This window comes from Plutella xylostella, chromosome 28 (genome assembly GCF_932276165.1).
Source record: "Plutella xylostella chromosome 28, ilPluXylo3.1, whole genome shotgun sequence".
NCBI classification, from domain to species: domain Eukaryota; kingdom Metazoa; phylum Arthropoda; class Insecta; order Lepidoptera; family Plutellidae; genus Plutella; species Plutella xylostella.
Genome location: NC_064008.1, coordinates 2,877,131 through 2,900,386, shown reverse-complemented (window position 1 = coordinate 2,900,386; position 23,256 = coordinate 2,877,131). Strand labels below are relative to the sequence as shown.

The 23,256-nt window shown below is 37.4% G+C and overlaps 1 protein-coding gene across 17 annotated transcripts in view; it reads left to right on the top strand.

The window, feature by feature from the left end:
• The window catches only part of LOC105394483 (multiple C2 and transmembrane domain-containing protein), a 129,292-nt gene that overhangs the window by 102,362 nt on the left and 3,674 nt on the right, over nucleotides 1-23,256 (top strand). For 8 of the 17 annotated variants that reach the window (XM_048631397.1, XM_048631396.1, XM_048631398.1 and 5 more), the window contains 8 exons: nucleotides 13,508-13,659; nucleotides 16,038-16,196; nucleotides 19,281-19,467; nucleotides 19,888-20,084; nucleotides 20,393-20,515; nucleotides 21,148-21,238; nucleotides 21,687-21,832; nucleotides 22,154-22,299. In XM_048631397.1, coding sequence (XP_048487354.1) covers nucleotides 13,508-13,659; nucleotides 16,038-16,196; nucleotides 19,281-19,467; nucleotides 19,888-20,084; nucleotides 20,393-20,515; nucleotides 21,148-21,238; nucleotides 21,687-21,832; nucleotides 22,154-22,299 — 1,201 coding nt within the window. Of the gene's footprint in view, nucleotides 1-3,491; nucleotides 4,082-4,422; nucleotides 4,577-13,507; nucleotides 13,660-16,037; nucleotides 16,197-19,280; nucleotides 19,468-19,887; nucleotides 20,085-20,392; nucleotides 20,516-21,147; nucleotides 21,239-21,686; nucleotides 21,833-22,153; nucleotides 22,300-23,256 lie in introns of all 17 variants that reach the window. The other 9 variants (XM_048631404.1, XM_048631401.1, XM_048631410.1 and 6 more) reach the window with 4 other exon arrangements.

The window sequence follows — 23,256 nt, the reverse complement described above, 5'->3', positions numbered from 1 at the left end:
AAACCAATAATATAATGGACAGAGTTTAGTGTATAGTGCAAGTATTACAAGTAGATGTACAGATAGCAAAATAATTACATTGACCACTCCAAACACTTTAACTTTATGATGTAAGTAACTAACGGGTGATAAGTGTCATGAAAAATACTTAAATACAAATTGTTTGAGTGTATCGATAAAATTTTATTTGAATTATCTATCTTCATCCTATGAGTATCAGGATAAAACTGCTTGCGCAGGGTGGGACACATATAATATCTTTGGTTGACTGTACATTACCGGGTATGTAATGTATCATCATTAGCCTATAGCAGTCCACTGCTTGACGTAGGCCTCTCCTAAAGCACGCCACTGGATGCGATATTTAGGTTTCCGCATCCAATCATAACCACCTTTCGCAAGTCGTCACCCCATCTAACCGGAGGGCGTCCCACACTACGTTTGCCTAGTCGCGGCCTCCACTCCAGAACACGTTTACCCCATCGGTCATCGGTTCTTCGACAGATGTGACCAGCCCACTGCCACTTAAGCTTACTAACTCGGTGAGCTATGTCGGTGACTTTAGTTCTCTGTCGGATTACTTCGTTCCGGATGCGATCTTTCAGAGAGACTCCAAGCATAGCTCTTTCCATAGCTCGCTGAGTGACCTTCAGTCATCATTTTTGAAGCCATCATACATTACACGATAGAATAGAATAGATAGACAAGATAAGTCTACTTAACATAAAGCTACCTGCAAAGCCCGAGTAAACTTTACATTATGCATCTTGCAAGCAATTTCCCATTAGTTCTTCAGTCTCGTCTCGGGTTTAAATATAACTTGACATTTTAATGGATCCCATCTCCAGTGCTATTTTGGAGCAATTTATTGTGTCTTGTAGGTAGTACTTATTGTTATGTACTACATACATAGTTAACTTTTCAAAGTGTTACTGTTACTGGTAGTCAATGTAAGTATCATATAGGTACCTAATTATGTTCATCCAACATACAAAATAAACAAACAAACCCAAGTGCTACGATTATATAAGAAGTAATAACTAATTAATATTCATTTAAAATGTTGGTAATATAGTCGAACCACGCTAACTTTGCATCAGGTATAAATTAATAATATTATGGTGTTTTTTTTTTAAATGGTTCGTAGCTTAGAATTAAAGAAGAAGAGTAATACGTATCTACCACATCCGTAAAAGGAAAAAATGTGTAGTATCTAACTCTATGTTAGGTTTTAGGTTCTAAAATAACCGATGTCTAAGCCTTATTTCAATATTAAACGCCTTCTTTTATCCTTGGTTTAACAACCTCATATCCTTGCTGATAATATTGAAACGACCGCCATTATCGCCAAACCTAGTTAGAGTTCAAGAACATAATTAGGTAAATGTGTTAAGTAGAAACTTATTTAGAAAGACATTTAATGCCCCTAATTAAAAGTCACCTTCCCGAGACCAAAAAACAAGTTTCACAAAAATAGCTTTTTTAATGAATAAATTTTTATGTAGAGGGTGGGTTACAATGTTACAAAGGTGGATTTGTTTGGCACACCAACACTTTTGACCTACGACATTCTTTAGTCTTCGCTTTATAATAAAGGGCCCGAGTGTGGATCTTGATTGTTACCAAAAGTTAGCTCTATCAGCAAAAATCATATATTATTTAATTGACATTAGTAGTTACTCGTAAAATAGTTGCAGGAATGCACTGTTGCTTATAAGTAAAACAATAATTAGGTACTTAAAATTATTGCAAGATCACTTAATTCCTCTATCTCGCCTTGTCACAGCCTACTTGCTAAATGACTGTCTATAAAAGTTTACCTCACACCAAATTGCAACGTAAGGTGTGGTAATATCATACCTAGACTTGATATATGGGCACTAAGTTCGACCTAGGGTCACTCTTGCTTGTGAAAACCTAAGTTTCAGAGAATGTTAACCGCGACTCTATCTCGTATGAAACGTACAGTCAGCAAAAGAAATCGTGTACGTTACATAATATAATAATAATAATATGTGGGGACATCTTACACACGGCCAAATATCTGTCTTTAAACAAATATCTGCCCAGCCGGGAATCGAACCCGGTACCTTAGCAGTCAGGGCCACTAACCACTACACCAGTCGGCCGTCTAAAACATGGAAAATACTTAGCCGGTAGAGATTGTGTGTAGGTATAGATAAAAGTATTATTTGATTCATCAATCCTGACTAATAATATTATAAATGCGAAAGTATCTGTGTCTGTCTGTCTGTCTGTTACTCTTTCACGCCAAAACTACTAAACGGATTTGAATGAAATTTGTTATACAAATGGGACTCTGGGAAAGAACAAAGGCTACTTTTTATCCCAGAATTCCCACGGGAAAACTTTTAAAGGCGAAGCTAAACTCGGAGAACAGCTAGTGTTTCATAAATGAGCCATATTATAAGATCAAAATATTTACGCGGGGGTGTCATACGTTTTTATTTGGCTGACTTTACCCAGCGATTGCACGACAGCTCTCGTTCTTTTTTTTGTCAATCTAGAGTAACCCTTCATCGGAGCTGCGGCTAACAGTAGGTAATTGTAGTAAATTACATGCTGCCTGTATTATGCAGGCCTCAGCCTTCAAAGGGAAATAGTAATTGTGTACACAATGGTTGCTTTGACTGTTCATATTATTAGATTCGCTACTTTGTAAGGGTGTAAGATTCCCTTGCACCTAAGTGTAGTGTTTTTTCGTCGTATCTGTATGTGATGATTTAGGTGCTCCCAAAGTTTTCCTTGGCCGTAAAAGCGAAAGTGCTCATGAAACATATCGTGTAGATGAGTGCTGAGGTACTTATTGCAAGAAAGCCATTACTGGATATGAACCCGTGTCTCTTTTTTAAGAAGCACCCATCTACCACCCTTCTTAACTGGTATTATATCGTATGAATGTGTGACTAATTATTGAAACTACGTAGGACTAGGTGTGGTAGTCAAGGTAGTTTGCACAGTTAAGGCTATGGAGATAAGAGGTGTTATAAAATGCCTAAAGGTGTATCCGTGTCTATAAGTGGCATAAAAACGTGTTCTATGTCATATCATAAGAATTAAGTAGGTATATAAAAATCTGGGCACGTTAATTTTTATTGTTTTTGTAAACCAATGTCTTTGGCTGATACATCATAGCTACCTAGATAATTCTTAAAACCAGATGCTCAGAGAGTAAAGTAAACATATCTTGTGCTAGGTATTTCTTGCCTTTACCCAAAATATCTTTGGATATTATCTAAATCACTCAACAAGAAACGATTGTATACATCAACAATACTCAGAATTGGTTATTTTGATAGCGATAGACAATATATTAGCTAAACGAAGTTAGATCGATTTGTTGGAAATTGCTTGTTAGTTGTTAGTCTGGGTAAAACCAATATTATGGTAGTAATCATATATATTATCCTGGAACTTAGCTCTTTATTATTTAACAATCCATGTTCCGTGTCTACGCCATGTTATTTTAGGTTGCCTTTACATCTCATTATCATTCAGTGAAAGCATTAATAATGTAATAGAGAACTACCGGCAATTGCTCTAGTTAACTGATGACAAGTGAATAAGTTGAATTGAACATAATAAAAATGACTGAAAACACAATGGACAAACTGAGAAGCCGCCTCATAAAACTGCATGACAAAATACACGATCGAGTAGAAGACATCCAAGACCAAGTGCAAGCAAAAATAGAAAGAGCAAAACTATCCAAATTTGTCTCTCATATATCCGACGAGAGGAGATCTGTAGATTCCAACTCTTTTGAAGACAAAGAAAGTTTACTAGACTCTGATGAAAGATCTCTGGATTCACTACATTTAGACCAGAGAAGTCTTAAGAAGTCTACAAGCATTCCATCGGTGGTGATAGATGAAGCTGTAGATGTCATCCAAAAACCTAAACACAAAGATTTGTCCAAAGCATTTATAAATATAAAGAAAGAGAAAGCTTTTTACAAGAGGAAGAGTCGATCAGCTATTGACTTGGCTTACAATGACGACTCCAGCTATGACAGTTCCAGTGATTCTTGCGTGTCCTGCCTGTCGCTAAGCGATGAAAGGTATTGTCCAGATTATACTAAGTATCTAGATCTAGCCTATTAACCATTGTTCTTTCTTCGTAAATCTGGCAACCGAAATGTCCTTCCCTTTTTTCCACGTTCACAAAATCTTCCTTCCATTTGCCTTTTCAATTATTACAATCCTTTTATCATTATTGTTATGTTACTTTTACTTTTTATTGTTTTAATTTCCCGAAATTCCCTCACATAGTCCTCAAACACCATCCAAGACTTCAATAGTTAGCTCTATATTCCTTCCATTGTCCGTTTTTTTTTGTTTAATCATATGTAAACTACCTTTCTCTTTTTATTGTTTTAAATTCCCCAAACCTCCCTAACAGAGACCTAAAGTACCGTCCGAGGGCGGGAAGCCTGCCCCAGTCGGCGCTGGTTCTGCCATCTCCGCCGAAGCCTCTGGACCCTTGCAGTGAGCTGATCGAGAGGATCGGCAACCGGTTCCCGAGGCTGAAGAAAGAAGGAGACAGAATACATAGGGTAGGAGAAGTGGGAGATTTGGGGTTGGATGCATGGGTGTTTGCTGTTGGACGTGATTACGTGATGTGGTGGTGATTCTATTAACCGCTTTTTTGCCAGGGAATCAGACACATTTAAATTTGTTTTGGAGGGATCTGCGCTTTTTATCGTTCCACAGGTTAAGTGTTTAAATGATTATGTCATCGCCTAATCCATCATCATCATTGTGCGGATTGTGCCATTGGTTCAGTTCAAAGGTTCATGCTTTTCCAAGACTGCAGGGTTTCAAGTGGAGTGATTTAACGTAATCAGTTCATTGTTTGGAGTTCGTGCAGTTTTAATTAGTTATAGAGACTATGAGGAAAATCGAGTTGCTTTGTTTTTGTTAATGAATAGTGTGAACATAATTTAGGTGTCTAATAAATTTTGTGTGATGTTAATGTTACTGCTTAATTAATAATTAATGCCATACTCTTTCGGAGTGGTACACTTACTAATCATTATTACCAACTACTTAATGTTTTGGTTACCTTACTAACAATTGATTTATTGAAAATGTTATCGGTTTGTACTATATCAAACTTTGATGTTGTATACTTATTATTGTTCTTTGTCATAATTGCTTTATAATAATTTATAGGCAGGTTGGTAAGTACCTAAAGATTAAGACATGATAGGTATCTTTTACGCGTTATTCCTAACTACCAGATAATTATAACCACGACCAAGGATTAGTGGAACTGGCAACTAGTTAGATGACTCGCGCCTCTGAGTCACTGTAAATAAACGTCATAACCACGGATATTATACGTACTATCAGGGAATGTGCCGATAGCATACCTTAAAGCTTAGAATCGCGTGAAGCTAAGCTGCACGCACGGGATAGTGTTATGGAATCGGGCTGGTATATTCTCTGATGGTACCATAGTCATAGCATAATGTGATTGCACATTGACATGCTGCACCTACAGTAAATATAAGAACATATTCACACAATTCCTGTGCTCTATGTTGGCTGGGGAAATTCCCAATGCTTTTAATTTCTGGAAAAAATATAGTTTTACGTGACAACGTCTCATTGTTATGTATAGCTAACGGGTCATTGAACAAAGATTTTTTTCACTATGTACCTACTTGTAGTTACTTGGGCTATGAAAATTATTATAGTTCAAGATTAACATCTAGTAATTAATTGTAATTGTTATATCGGAGCGCGAGGTGTAAGTGAAACAACGAGTAATAGCACACTGAGATTTATTTGTCAAGTAGCGGGTAATATAACGGGCGTAGCCACATACGTATATAGATACTAGGTATACATACATACCATTTCCTCCCCTATTTTGACAATAAATCGAACATCACTTAATACGTATAACAAATGGGTAAGTATTAGAAAAATCTTTTATAATCAACTTTCGTCAAAGGACGTAACAACTTTTCACCAGCACGTCTAGAACCCTCGTCCTCGCCCCCCGGAGGTTCAGTGTCCACCGCTTCGTGAAACTCATCATTATTGTTAGCACTCTCGTTATCAACGCCAGGACTACTAGGCGGTGCCAAGTTGGTTGTGACACTATCAGCTGACTGAGATTCACTAGGAGGTTCACAAAGAGTCGGAGCCTGGCTTGTGGTTGGATTACCAACATGTGGTAGAATATCTTCAAGGTCATAGCTGACGTTGGTGAAATCATGTGTCCCTTTGTAGGGTAACAATTGGTTCTTATGTTTCTTATAACTAGTCAGAGTTACATTATCTTTAATTTCGTACAATACATTGCCGAGCTTCTTAATTACAGTTCCTTTACGCCACGTACTTTGCTTATTACCTACATATTGTTTATACAAAATCAAATCTCCCGCCACAAACTCATTGTTATTGTTACCGTCGTACGCTTTACACTGTAAAAACTGTTTTTCCCGAACATGGTCATTGAGGGCATCGGACGACGACGGTTGAGGTGTGGTGTTAGAGAGTAGGTCAAGGCGTGATCGAAGTTTGCGACCATAAACCAATTCAGCAGGAGAAGAGCCAGTTGTAGAATTAACAGAATTCCTATAGTCGAACAAATATTTCATTAAACTAGTGTTCGTTTGATTAGAATTTTTGTTACTCAAAATACTAGACCTTATGCCTTTTTTTATAATCTTAACAAAGCTCTCCGCCTGGCCGTTGCTTGCTGGATGGTAGGTGGGTGAAGTTACATGATCTATGCCATTTACCAAACAAAACGATTTGAATTCTTTTGAACAGAAGGCTGTGTCATTATCACTTACTAGTGTATGCATTACTCCGAACCGTGACACGAAGTCTTGTAATCGCAATATCACCGCCGCAGTTGATACACAGCTCATATTGTACACTTCAACCCATTTTGAAAATGCATCCACCACTACCAAATACGTGTTGTTATTTATTGGTCCCAAAAAAACAATATGAACCCTGTAGAACGGATGCGGGGGGTAGGGCCATACTGCGAGTGGCGCGCGCGCCGGTGAAGGCCTTAATTGAATGCATACCTCACAACTATTTGGGTGAAATCGCCAAAATTTGTACGTAACAAAAACGTAACAAAAGGGAAACGTTACAAAAAGGAACTATTCGGACTCGATCACACTACTATGAATAAATAAAACAATTTTTATTTAATCAGCACTACGGCGAAGCGAAAATGAGGGTTATGATTTTGACCGGTACCTATTCAATAATTAAAACACGAACTACTTTCGTAATTTTTGAACAAAAATATTTAAAAAATTTATATATCTATGAGGTTTTTTTTTATTAATTGAATTATTAATTATTTTGGTATTAGGTATCACTAGTTAGGATAATTTAAATTAAACTTCTGTACAACTTATATTTTTTTGTAATTTATTAGTTTTAAAAATGTCATCACATTCTTGTCAGTCTGAATTTGCCCTTAGCTTTCCTTTTTGTAACGTTACAAAGAAAATTGTAACAAAATGGAACAAAAATTCTTACGTTCATAAGCTAAAAATATTTTAACACACGTGGATTTAGTTTTCCGAAAATTTGACTAACTGAATAGTAAACAGACTGAAATTATGATTTTACGTGCAGGAATTACTTTGTAAATACTTTCCTTTAACTTAATTTGTCGGTTGTTACAAAGGGGAACATTGAAAAGTCTTTTTTCTTCCGAGTTCACTATAACTTCGATAACGACTACAAACAAAATGGCGGAGACGCGACACTAACGCCACTTCTAAGAATACATTTGCTCGTTGTGATGCCAGTAAAATAATTTAGATTTAATACTATTTTATACAAAAAAATACTGTTACAAAGAGCATAACAAAGAAATATGATATTTTTATTAAAATTTAAATTTATGTAAATTTCAATAACCACTGTACAAAATATGATAATATACAAATAATTTAATACGTTACTTATTCTACTAATATGATTTACCAAAATTTTCTATGTGAAGTTTGTTATATTTTTCTCATTTAGTAGGTTTTAGTGCAACCAAGAGAAATGGACAAAAAATGTACAAATTTTGGCGATTTCACCCATTTATCATTGTTTCTATTGAATTATCAATGCCCGGGAACCAAAACCTACTACGAGCTTCTGCTTTGGTTTTCACAATGCCTAAGTGGGACATATGCAACTCAGCCAAAAGAACCTGCCTGAATTTTTCCGGTATTGTTATTTTGTATCCCCGCATAACACATCCGTTTTCATAAGACAACTCTGATCTGATTACAAAGTATGGTTTCAATTCGGGACTTATGTTTTTTGGCGGCCAACCATTTAATATGTACCTAACCACTTGTTGAAGTATTACATCCTTACTGGTTTCCTCACGCAACATCTCTAAAGTGACCGGCATTGTCGAATCAACTACAAAATTTATGTAAGATGCGCGATCTTCTACAATGTCAGAGTAGTCCCCCGCGAGCCCGGCGCCCGCGCCTACTTGTCCCTTCAGTTCCGCTTGCGATGACTCACACTCTGGTAGGCTAGCGCGAGACAAAAAATCCGCGCTGTTATCAGCACTACGCACATACTCAATAGTGTAATTATATGCATATCTTTTTTAAATATTGTAGGCCTTTTGTATTATTATTCTTTGTATGTTTGCATGTCAAAAACTTGACAGGAAGTGCTGGACGAATTATGAAACTTAAGATCTTATTGTATTATTACCACTTTTACGCAAATAAATGATTTTACTTTACTTTACTTTAGGAACAGCGCATATCTCTGTAACCGGTTTGCGGACACTTCGGGCACTCCTCGATAAGGTCCGAAGATAGAAATAAGGGGTTTATGGTCAGTCCGTAAGACAAAAGGAACTGACCTGCCGTAAAGGTATTGGTGAAATCGACGCACACCGAAGATAATAGCCGTTGCTTCCTTCTGTATTTGCGCATATCGTTTTTCGGCTTTGTTAAGAGTGCGTGACGCGAATGATACAGGCCGCTCCACCCCGTCGTCGCCTATTTGCGACAATATCGCGCCGAGCCCGCACGGTGACGCGTCCACTGTCACTATTATTTTTGCGTCTGGATTATAATGAGCGAGCACTTGCTCTGACGCGAGACACTGTTTTATACTAATAAATGCGTTATCGTGTTCGGAGTTCCAACACCATTTTTTCCCCTTTTGTAGCAATTCGTATAATGGACTAAGTTTTGCGGACGCACCCTGCACGAAATTACGATAATAATTCACTAAACCCAAAAACGACTGCAGTTTTGCGACATCTGTGGGCACGGGTGCATTTAGAATTGCGTCAACTTTTTTTTGCGACCTTTTTAATCCATCCTTATCGATTTTGTAACCTAGATATTCGACTTCATCTTTTAAAAACTCACATTTTTCTTTCTGCAATGTTAAGCCGGCATCTTGTAACTTTAGTAACACAGCGCTTAGTCTATCCATGTGCTGCTCTTTAGTTGCCCCGGTGATCAGAATATCATCAAGCAGGCAGAGAACACCTTCCATTCCCGACAGCACACAGTCCATGGCGCGTTGGAAAATAGCCGGCGCGCTCGCTAGACCGAACACCAAACGCATGTATTTGAAAATACCGCGGTGAGTGTTGATGCAAGTGATCGACTGTGATGACTCATCCAGTTCAAATTGTGCATATGCCTGTGTTAGGTCCAGTTTACTGAACTGCTGTCCTCCGTGTAACTTCGTAAATAGCTCATGTGCTGTCGGCATGGAAGTAATAATACAACAGGAATGCGCACTGCTCCAAAAAAACGAGCCGACAGAGATAGTCAGCACGGAGCCCTCCATCTCTTTCTATTTTTGGTGACCATAATTTTAGGTAATTCATGAGACATCACTTCTAATCTATCATGTCGCGAATAGGAGTCGATGGTCTCAAAGTCACCTATTATTCGAATAATTCGATTGCAATGTAGGTACGAATGTATTTTGGTGATATGACAATTGAGTAAACAAATGGGGTGAAGGTAAAATTTGTATAGGTTTTAATTAGAGAGTTAGGATTGACGTAAATAATAAGATGAGGGAAATCAAACATCACACATTTTTATAATAAGTATAATACAATGTATTTATTGGATCTTCTTTATTTACACGTTACTATTCTATTCTATTTTCTGTGGGGTACCTAAGTAGGTACGGTGGCCTGCGCCTAAAAGTATACAGGCGGAGTTTTTAAAATAGAGATCCCAAGCTCACATGCTGCTCAAGCACATCCGCATAAACACCACTGCTACACACATCACACACAACACGTCCCCGGATTTATAACAGATGTAACTGGTCCCTTCATCATCAGGGATCGTTATTTTAAAAACTCCACCTGTATACTTTTAGGCGCAGGCCACCGTACCTTATTAAATTAAATTAAATTAAATCTGTCCTTCAATACGCTCCGCAAGGTTAAAATATCTCAACCTAAGTGCTTCCGCCGGTTTTAAGCTTGATAAATTATCTTATAATACTCATATCTATCACCAAGAAAATCAACAGCTCATAACTCTTTACCAGCCTTATAAGATAACAGCCACAATAACACCTAATGATACTTAGGTATAAAATAAAACAAAAAGTTGAATGAAACAGGTCCTAATTAATGGAAAGTGATTCAAAAGTACGAATGAATGGTCACCCTAACCATAACGTCTCTCACAACCAGTATAAACGTCATCCGTCATCTTGACAACTTCGGTCTTGTCGTAAAGTATTTAGAAAAACTACCAATAATTTTTATGAAATTATTATTCATACAAATACCAAATATTTCATTGAAATTACATGTTTATAATGATTTATTATAAATTTGTTTTTGAAAATGATATGATATACAGTAGTCTATGAGTTAATTTAATTATTTTTTTTGCATAGCTTTCTTCGTTCAAAATCTACTAAAGTTTACACAACTAAATCCTGGCAATTGTTAGAAAGAGAGGAAGGGCTCTGTGGTAACCCTCTCTATCGGCTCGCGGCCTCTTTCACTTCAAATATAAATCTTAAGGTGAATTCGTTAGGTCTATTTTTGTTTGCATCATTTTGGTGAGTGCGCATTCCTATTGTATTATTAGTTCCATGGCTGTCGGTAATGGATATTGTTCGATTTTTAATTGTTTATTTATAGAAACCGAAAAATCTGCACAAATTCTAATTGATCCGTTACGTTTTAACACCGGAACTAAAGGTGACGCATACTCGGAGTAATCTACTCGCTGTAATATACCTACTTTTAGTAACCGGTCAATCTCTTCATCTACCTTGTCCTTTAACGCAAAAGCTATAGGCCTAGCTTTAAAAAAAAACAGGTTTTGCGTCTTCTTTCAGCTGTAATTTAACCTTGAACTTATTAAATTTCCCTAATTTATTTGAAAACACAGAGGCGTATGTCAACTGTAACTGACTGACGGTCGGGTCTTCTTTTTCGCAAAAGTTAACAGGAGTCATTTCTAACTTAAATAAAGATATGAAATCTCGACCTAAAAGGGGTGGTCCGCCGTTTTTTATCACATAGACATCTAAAACGTGAGTGCAGGACATGTATGTGATTTTTAACTGCACTATACCTATACATGTTATATGGTCGCCTGTATAAGTAAGTAATATTTTGTTAGATAGTGATAATGGCACAGCTGAGAAATGTTTTTTATATAAATCTTCAGAAATAACTGTCACCGCGGATCCACTATCAATTTGGAACTTCATATCCACGCCTTGAACCAATACTTGTTCTAACATGGGTTCTCCGTGTATTGAGCGAATATTAAATAACTCACCGTCGTCTCCGTTGTCCTCATAAGCCTCACTTTCAATGAAATTTATCTTAGTGCACATCCTACGTAAGTGACCCTTTTCATGACACTTTTTGCACTTTAACTTTGAATAGCGGCATTGTGCCGTTTCATGATTTCTTAGACCACACACTTTGCACTGCTCGTTAGCACTAACACTTTTAGAACTTTTCGCGATCTTGTACAGCTGGTGGTCCGCGCCGGCGCTCAGCTGCGCGGCTGGCGCCGACGCGGCTGCTGCTGTCACCGCGCGAGCGCTCCTCATGCTGTCCGCCAGTTCCGCCGCCTTTGTTAGTGTCAACCCGTTGAAGTCCTGCGCGAACAGTTTCTCTCGCTCTGGGCCCGGTGCCATGCCCATCAGGAACCGATCACGAAGCGCCTCTTCTATATTAAGAAAGTGGCAATTCGCTGTGAGTCCGCGCAGCCTCGCTGCCCATTGTGTATACGTTTCACCCAAGCCTTGTGTCGCGACGTAGAAATTATATCTCTCGCCGAAACCCGTTACCTTTGGAGTGAAGTGGTCATCCAAAAGCTTGACTATATCTTCGTACGGTACACTTTGCAAATCCTTTGGCAAAGCTAGGTCCGATGCCAATTTGTAGGTACCGTCGTGGAGTGTGCTTAGAAGAATAGCTCTTTTCTTTACGTCGGTGCTCACATCGTTCGCGATAAACCATTGGTTTATTCGACCCTTAAAGGTTGACCAGTTTTGCGAATTATGGTCAAAAGTCGACAAAATTCCGAATTGAGACATATTTATTTAATAACGCGGGTAGTTCGTCGCCACTGTTATATCGGAGCGCGAGGTGTAAGTGAAACAACGAGTAATAGCACACTGAGATTTATTTGTCAAGTAGCGGGTAATATAACGGGCGTAGCCACATACGTATATAGATACTAGGTATACATACATAACAGTAATTACGATTGTTACCAAAGTTGAGATTAAGATAGATTAAGCCCATGACATGATTCGTTACTTCATAACACTATGTACTCCAAAAAGATAGAAGCTATATTTTCTCAGCCTCCGAGGTGTTGGGGACAAAATGGCTTAATTTATCACGGTCACGATAATGGGCCGAGTAGTGACATTATTTGGGGTAATTATTAAGATGGACACTCGTAATGGGATATGGCTGGGTGTTTGTAAGAAACTAATGATCCGACAACGAAAAATAAACTAAAATTAGTTATTTAATTATGATTTAACTTAGCAACTAATAAACTACCTAGAGACCTAGATGATAACTTATATATAAAACTGCTGGGGTAGGTGAATTATCGAGTGGTGACCTCGAATGGCCAAATCTTGCGAAGGATGCTTTCCTGCTTTGATGGTACTAGATTCCTGGTACAGCTACTAGACTGGTGTATCTACGAATTCCCACGGCAGAATCCTATAAACGCGGTGCAAAGCACGATTTACATAACTAAGAAAAAGCTTTTCAAAAGTTCATTTCAAAAATGACTGAAAACACAATAGATAAACTGAGAAACCGACGTATAAAACTGCATGATAAAATGCACGATCGAGTAGAAGACATAGAAGACAAAGTGCAAACAAAAAAAATAATAACGAAACTATTAAAATTTGTCTCACATAGTCACATCACTTTTACTAAAATTTGACTAAAGTTATAATATAATTTTCTTAAAATTTTAAATTTTCCGCAGTACCTCCTAAAGAACACTAAGCTGAGCGACGTGAACAAGCGGCTCAAAGCCCAGATCTGGAGCTCGGTGGTCACCATCGTGCTGGTGGAAGCCAAGAACCTGCCAGCCATGGACCTGGACACCAGGTCCAGCGACCCTTATTGTAAGTTTAGGTACGTATCGTTTTGCTTTGACAAACAGGAGTCTTGGAGGTCAAGAGAGACAAGCCGTAAATATGAAGGCTCAAATCTATTGACTATGGCAACTTTGATGTTTTTTTGTGTTCTTAGTTTCATAAAATTTGTGGCTTGACTCCTTTGGCCTCCACGGCGACGAAATTTGAAATCTGAGAGTCAAATAATCTAGTTGTTATTAGGTTTCTTAGTGCATAAGATAGGTAGGTAGGTACTTTGTGTTCTGATTGACTGAATTGGTCATCGAGCTGGACTTAATTTCATGATAAGGTCGATTTGCTGAAATGAGAATATGGAAAATATTTTGAAGAACTTTAGTAACGTGACATTTAATATGGCTATGATAATTTAATAATAGGTATGAGTTTTAAAACCATTATAATAATTTTAAGTTTGGCTTGATGAACCGAACATTGTAGGCTAGATGTTACTACAAAAACTTAGACAGTATTTAACAGATGTTTAGCGCTGTCAAACGCCTACAAAATCTGTCAAATTTCGTTTTAAACTCTTTCTAAACAGTATTTAATTAATATTTTTTGTGGTAGTACAGTTAGGTTCTTAACGAAGTTGGCTTCACCATCTGAGATAGGTATTAATCATGTCTATAAATATCCCAAATGACACCAAAAGTTGCAAAGTAACGTTAAATTTATGGGAGAAATAAAGTAACTTTCAGAATATTTCTTCAACTCTCTAGATACTTTCTTACCTACAAACTTACGAAAGCTGCCGTGGAGGAAAAATACTTACAAGTAAATAGGTACTTTAGATAGGTAGGTACCATATATCTCTACAGGATAAACTTTTATCATGGGATATTGGCCTTCAACCATTACAGTCGGTAAAGAAATTAAACCTATATCAATAGGTACTACTTAGAAACCACCTTACATTTAACGTAGACGCCATAATTATTAATTCATTTAGGTATTTCAGATAACATAAATCCATTAAATTTGTCTGTAACAATGACTCCTAGCCTATGTTAGTAGATAATATTAGTAGTACAGTTTAAAGTCTTAATCATTCAAAAATCAATACATTTAAAACTCTAGCTATACAGGGTTATTGGTAAGTAGACCGGATCCTTTCAGGAGGTGATAGAGGAAGGCATTTCCAGTCGATTGAACCCAATAATGCATTATCCTAAACTTAACCATTTTTGAGATATTTAATATTTAAGGTTTTTTTAATTTTTTGCCAAAATTTTATTTTAAATACCGAAAATAAAAAAAACTAGCCTCATTTCAATATTTTTTTTGGTTGTTTTGCATAAGTAACACCTTAATAAACTAATTAAAATAATGAAATGTGCATTATTCGACTTAAATTAGACATAATACCTCAAAATAGTTAAACATTTAGAAAAAATGTTCGAAACGCAAAAACAAATAAATTAAATTAAAAAAGATTTTCATATGACATTTTTTTGTGCACTTCAGCTTAAAAACATGGTCAACTAATAAGCTTTCAAACAAGATGATTCAATACCAAATCGATTAAGGTATCACCAAGATATGGTCAAAACAACCAGCACAGACGGACAAAATTCAACAGGAAAAGTTTTTTTTATTTTCGGTTTTAAGCATAAAATTTTGGCAAAAAATTTAAAAAACATTAAATATTAAATATCTCAAAAATGGTTAAGTTTAGGATAATGCATTATTGGGTTCAATCGACTGGAAATGCCTTCCTCTATCACCTCCTGAAAGGATTCGGTCTACTTACCAATAACCCTGTATATACTCTAGCAGAAAAACCTGAAGCAAAATGTATAAGTCAATGGGACGAAGGAAAAGTTTCTGAGGACAGCTAGAACTTAGTCTAAAGGACTATTAATGGGCTGTACGAGTCATTAACTGTGGCCCCGGTGCCATCGTCGCGTTTATTGGGGGCAGGCGGCCCTTTGCGGTTTTATATTGTTGTTTTAGATGTGACTCATTGTGTGTTTTGCTTGTGTTATGTTATGTAGAGTTGACTGTGTATATGGTGTAGTGTGGGTGAAGTTATGAGGATGTTAATTGAATTCTTAAATAATGAAGCTAGGCACAAGACTAATTAGTAGTCTAGCTTATGGAACATAGCACCTGTATGACTTAGGTAGTGTACCTACACAAAGTAACTTCTCCCTATCCTTTCAATTATTTAGCTACATAAAAGTAACTTATCGTATTTAATTACATGTTCAGTATGCCAATTTATTTTCAAATTAGTTAATTTGGAAATACATAGGTTTCATCACGATGTTTTTCTTCACCATAACTTGCAACTCTTGCAAGCAGCCATAGCGTAAATAGGTTAACGCAGATCAAGGAGTATTATTTACTTAACTAACCTCCAACATTATCCCTCAGGTTAGGCAACGAGAAGTACAAAAGCAAGGTGGTCTGGAAATCCCTCCATCCGTCATGGCTGGAGCAGTTCGACCTTCACCTCTATGATGACCAGGAGCAAGTTCTGGAAGTCTCTGTGTGGGACAAGGACAAACAGACGAAGGACGACTTCTTGGGACGGTGAGTTGTATAGTGCTGTCTCTTTTCTTTCTGGTGTCAGATCGATAGATAGGATCAGAGAAGCATGGTAGACAAGGAAAAGCGAAAATAAGACTTCTCTGGAAGATGGGTTGTTGCGTTTTGTTATGTTTTCCTTCGTATGTACACACGGCAACTCCAAATGGTTGGCAGGGCACACAAACGTAGTGTATGTGTACACACTAACGTGGTCTATGTGTGCAATAAAGCAGAAATCGGTAAATACACCAGTAACAAACCACACACACACACACACACAACAGCACAAACGAGTTTGCGCGTAGGCAAACGCCCTTACACCAGCTGTGACATAAAAATATCAACCGGTCGAGTAAGTCAAACAGACAGACTTGAAGCAAAATTTCACAACTTGTAGCTATACTCTTCGTAGCTCATTGGTCATGTTAGACTATGAAACATAGGTCGTGAGTTCGAGTCCACTAATGGGTATTTTTATTTTACTTTATTTAAATTTAGCGTTAATTTAAACGCTGTTGAGTATAAAATAAATTTATTTGAAATTGACAAATGACTACAAGCTGCATAGCTGTTGACTATTTCTCTTCGCTAAAAATATATGATTCGTTCTTCATTTGAGAAGTAAAACCATTCTACCCTCATACAATATGAATAAACGAAATTAGTTTTTACTTTTAGTGACAATTCACCTCTGCGTCTGCATAGTGATTCACTTTGTGATTTGTGAATTTATAATTAATTTATCTTCGCAGTCACTATGGAAAGTCATTTAACCATGTTCAAAAAGGCGGAGATAATTGTATTATATGAACAAAATATTACAATTAGTGAAATCGCAAGACGTTTAATGATATCGGTAAGTCACATAGAACTGCAAATATAATTTTATTTGACTGTTAGAATATTTGTATTTGTATAAGCTAAGTATTTGTTTTTTTTGTTTGCAGAGGAGAACTGTTCAATTATGGGTTCACCGATACGCAGATTCGGGACATGTAGACAGTAGTCGTCTATACGGATGCATCACCACGCCATCGAGAAATCGTAGCTGCACATAGCGCTGATCCGTTCTGCAGCACCCGTTCTACGGCCACAACACATAATCTATCCCTACGAACCGTACGGGTTCACTTGCGTGCTGCTGGGTTGCGGTGTCGGAGGCCGACGAAGAAAATTGCTCTAACCGATCAGCATCGTCGAAAGAGAGTGCGTTTTGCGACTGACTATTTTAAACTTTGATTGGTGCAACAATGTGGTGATATTTAGTGATGAAAAGACCTTTAAATCAGACAAGGATGGACGTAAGATATTATGGCGAAAAAGTGGTGAAAATTATAGTTATTGGGGTTAGCTCAGTAATTTTTATTTTTCCATTTGTATAAGACTTTAGTTATTTGGTTAAATACTTATTATTATTTACAATTATGGGTAAGCCAATGTGTTAATGATGTTATTGTTACTGAGGTTGGAATAAGTTATCTTATTTCTAGCTAATTAACATGTTGATTCATATAACTAATGACTTGCCTATTTACTTTAGTAAAACAGCCAGTCCATCCTTTTCTGATGTTTATTATGATTTAAAACTGCTAATTGAAAATTTTCCTTATTAATATAAACTACAACTATGTTTTAAAACGAAAAAAAACAAAAACGTAACATCCTTAATGTTTATGTTACGGCAAGAATATATTTGGTTATTTTAACACTTAATAACTTGTTTCATTTACTTTCTGTGTTGCTTTTATTCGTATATGCTACAATACTATTATTAACCAACTTAAAAAATAAATTAAATCTATAAAAAAAACAAAAAAGGAATATTGTAAGTTCAGTGGGATTTGAACCACCATACCGATTATTGTAAGTCTTGTATCATACCAACTGAGCCATTCAATCTATTACACTGCCTTGCAAAATTTTGCTTCATATCATAAAAACAATGAATTATTGTCACTGGCACAACTACATGCTTACAATATCCATGTGTGGGTTGCCCAGAACTAAATAATTACGTCGACGTCGCCGACACACACATACACTACCTACGTTAGTGTGCCCTGCCAACCATTTAACGTTGCCGTGTGTACTAGGAGCACATAATGAGGAGCTTTCTATAAGGGACAAACAAGCTCAAATAGTCGAAAGACGATTCTTGACGTGTTGATTTGTATCTACAAATGTACCGTTCCTAGAAACCTGCCCCGGACGGACGTTTCGTTTGAATTTTTAGGTACCTACATAAAATTACATAAAATTTAATATAAGGTACCTGCCACCTTTTTATTACTGAAGCTATATTCATTAGAATCGCACCAGAAAGGAGAAATCGTGACTTAATTTTATTCTGCGAGATTATTAAAAAGTTAAGGCAATCTCCTTTGAGTTAACTTTGATAAAATTCTATTTGTAAGCGTAAATTGGTTCCTTTACGTCTGGGAGCCCCATTTGTATGCAAACGAAACATCCTGAATGGTTGACTCATTATTGTTGGAAGATTTGAAAGCAGTGGGAAAGTGTAGCAGACGGGTTTTCATTTTGAAAATGTTTATCTTGAAACTATTCAACTGATGATGAAATAGTATTTTATAATGATTTAAATATTACTGTATTTTATGTTTTCAACATTGCCTGTAAATTTTGCGTCAAACTTGTATGAAAATAACTAACTACCATTAGTACCACTTACAGAGTTAGTGGTGTGGTGATAGGTATTTTTTTAGATTCGGATAGGTACTTTATCTAAAGGTTTATGGCGCAATAAAATCAGGCCCCACCCCTTCATCGTTAAAACTTTGAACGTAATAATAAAATTCTCTTAACAGTTACTACATTAAACAACACCTAATAAAAAGTGCCAACTTCTAATAAGTTAGGCGCGCGAGATATCGACTCCCATAATCTAGCAAAAGATTAGCAAAGCCATTTTCAAAACCCAATTGTCTCATTCTCAGATATTCCACAATCTTTCATTTCAACAATCCAGCCAAGTCTTTCTTACTGCTTTCCAGCCGTTTTCTTCTTAGTTATACTAAAAAGACTACTATGTATTCCTTTAGATCCTCATTCCCAACCCCTTCGTTTCAGATGTCAAATAGATCTCTCGAAGCTCGAGCGCGAAATAACCCACAACATCTGGCAAGACCTCGAGGACGGGAACGGCCAGATCTTCCTTCTCCTCACCATCAGCGGCACCACCCAGTCGGAGACCATCACGGACCTGACCAGCTATAGAGAGAACCCCAGGGACCGGGAGATCATTGAGAGGAGATATGTGAGTAGGTTTTTGGTTGTGTTTTGTTTTTGTGGATTTTTTGATCAAATCAAATTTTGATTGACCAAAGGGGTTGTTCGTTTGTGTGTCTGCTTGAGGTGTTGTAGCTCTGGACTAGATAAACTGCTTTTTAGGGGTGTTGAAAGGACTAGCCAGACTGAGCCAGACAGATTAGCGTATGTCACTGACTGCCCCATAGTACAGCTGAGACGTCACCCCAGGAGATTATTTTTGTGCCCAATGATATGGATAGCGTGAGACACCTACAAGCCCACTGGACTAAAAATCTTAGACAAGATGCTTAGAGAAGGGCAGACTATATTATGGCGCACCTTACATAGAAGTCTTACATCCAGCACAGGATGAAGAAGATGATGCATCTAATGTCCCCAAAACATCTCAATAATATTTCACCCTCAGGCGTGGTACCGTCTCAACGAGACCGCGAGCGGCGTGGGCTGGCTCTGCGTCAAGGTGTACGGGGCCAAGGGTCTCGCTGCAGCGGACCTGGGAGGGAAGTCTGACCCGTTCTGTGTGCTGGAGCTGGGCAACGCGAGGCTCCAGACGCACACGGAGTACAAGACTCTGACGCCGAACTGGATGAAGATCTTTACTTTGTGAGTTTATTTATGGAGTTCGGGAGGGTTTAGTGATGGTTAAAGTAAGGTTCTCAGAAAAATTCTTCATTTCAAAAATCTACTGATTTAGATATAGATTTTCGTGAAGCTATCAATTCGGATGTTTATAGAGAGCTCGTTTAAATCGATAGATATTCCTTTGCATTTATATATCTACTTAACAGTATTCCAATCATCGCGAATTTTGATCAGATAAGCAAAATAGCGTATAGTGTAGACTGTATGTAGGTATACATAAAAGACAGCTACGGCAAATTTTCTAACCACCAATTTCAATACCTTTCCAGTACAGTGAAAGACATAGCCTCAATCCTGGAGATCACAGTCTACGATGAGGACTCAGACCACAAGGTGGAGTTCCTGGGCAAGTTGGCGCTGCCACTGCTCACCATCAGGAATGGGGAGAAGAGGTGAGTTCGAGTATAAGAGTGTAAAAGGAATAAATTCCCTTAGAGGGGAGAAACATAGTGTGAAACGCCGCCCAACCACGAATATAAAAGATAGTGGTTGGATATGGAATACTGAAGACAGAACGCGGCATTGCTCATTGATGATGATGATATAAAGACCGAGAGTTTGGGTGGTAAAACAAATAGGTACGGTTGCCTGCGCCTATAAGTATACAGGCGGAGTTTTTAAAATAGCGATCTCAAGCTAACATGCTCCTCAAGCACATCCACATAAACACCACTGCTATACACATCACACACAACACGTCCCCGGATTTATAACAGATGTCCCTTCATCATCAGGGATCGCTATTTTAAAAACTCCGCCTGTATACTTTTAGGCGCAGGCCACCGTACCTACCCCAAAAACAAGAAATTTAAAAAGCTTATTTTACTTATATTTAAAGTAAAATAAGCTCGCCACGTTAAATAGGTATGTAGGTACATATAATACACTTTTGTCAGTGCAGTTGTAGTCCCAATACTCAGTCAGATGCAGACCATAGGCATTCAGTTATTTCATCATCATCACCCAAGATATAATTCATCTCAATATTTCTACTATCATAGAGCACATTGTTGTTTATGTCCAGATGGTACGCGTTGAAAGACAAGAAGATGAGGGCGCGCGCGAAGGGGAACTGCCCGCAGATCCTGCTGGAGATGTCCGTCATCTGGAACCCTGTAAGTTTAACTGATAAATATCCTACACTTATGGTAAACGCCTGATGACGATAGGAATGATAAACTTTCGAGATCGAAATAACTATCAGACGATGGATGTCACTAAAGATGAACCATTTTTTTTCACCTATAAAACTAAATGAAATTCTACAGTTGAATATACATCTAAAAACTGGAAAGTAGAGATGAAACGGATAGCTGTTTGGCCGGATACCGGATGCCGGTTATCCGGCTGCCCTGGTGGTGGAAAGTACAGCTATCAGCTAGAGGTGATAAGAATAAACGTGCAATAAGGTTGATGAGCGAATACAGCCATAACATAACTTAGTGGTTAAAAGTGGTTAAAAATCAAGCTAGCAGGAAAATTTAATTAACTACCAATTAATAAAATCTGTTTAGGTATTACATAAAATTATAGTAAGTAATATTGTAAATTGCCTTTTTTCAGCTGAAAGCAGCAATCAGAGCGATAAACCCGGCTGAGCCGAAGTACATGCACCAAGAGGCGAAGTTCAAGAGGCAACTGTTCATCAGAAACGTGATGAGGCTCAAAGCGATCATCATGTGGTTCATAGAAGTTGGCAAGATTTTACAGTAAGATCCGTCAGAATTTTCCTCACAAATTGATAAAAACTTACTCATATTTCAACCTAATTTAAACTTAAAATGGAATTTTCAAAATTGGCGAATACATAAATTCAGGCATTAACATCTCTAAACTTTTTAATTTAGGGCTGCCGAAGCCTAAAATTCTTTTACATTCCCGCGACGCAGTCTTCCATTCCTTATTTATTGGCGTTCGGAGTGCACTTTCTTGCCATTTCTTCTCCTGCTTTACGCCATTCTTTTCAGATTAATTTAAAATCATGTCTTTACTCTGTATATTTAGATGACATTTGCTTTCCACCCCTACAGAGACTGTTTCGAGTGGGAGTCCAAACTGCTCTCATTTCTCGGCGTGATGGCGTGGCTGGTGTTCTGCTACTACTACGAGCAGTGGATGCTGCCCTTCATCATTCTGCTGTTCTTCGCGAGAAACTGGCTTATTTACCGGCTCACTGGTGAGTTACTTACGGAGTAGATGCTTATCGGGTGCAGCAGCAACTATGCTATCATCTAAGTTTGCGATGCATTGAAACGTCTGGTATTGGTAGCAGAGTGTCAAATCGTAAAGTAGTCGTTAAATACTTACGGTCTCATTCATAAAAAAACCTTAAAGTAGGTTTACTGAGCTCAATAGTTACGGAACACATTAAGCCTATTTGAGGTTTCGTAAAAATCTCTATTCATAATAGTTCCGTAAACCTTCAGTAACTATAGTGATGCTAATAGATTTCACAGACCAAACATTTTGACATTTACCCTATTAAGTTGCCGGTCCGACGAAACCATAAACAAAAATAGCGAAAACTTTCATTCATTTATCAATCTCTATTATCTATGATAGCCACGGCGCGGCACTTAAAAAAGTTTACGTTGGCTTAAAGGCGCAGTTGGCCAAGCCAAAACCCACAAAAAAAATAATTAAATTTTTACGTTACCATGGCAACTTATTTTCAGCAAATATTAACTCACAACAAATGTCAAATCGTCAATAAAGCAGAACAGCTGTTGACCGGCCGCCATGTTTTTGTACAAGAGGAGGCTTACGCCGCTTACGGAAGGTGTATAGTAGGGTCCAGCCAACTTTAGCATATCAAGGTTTTACGAATCAGTTGGAGAGTTCTTTAGCGCTATTGATCGTTTATGAATAAAGTTTTTTTGACATTTGCTTATAGCAGGCCTATAGGTCTCCCGTAACTTTTTATGAATAAGACCGTTAGGCTTATCTTTTATTTACTGAAATCCGATCTAAAGTATTGATCTCCAAAACTTGACATGATTATTATGTTGTTAAAATATAGGTACTTAGGTATTTACCTACTTGCTTATTATTTTTTTATGAATTCTCCTGTTACCCATTTAGTAAATAATTATGTATAATAGTTTATTTCAATTATTAATAAATTATATTTCAT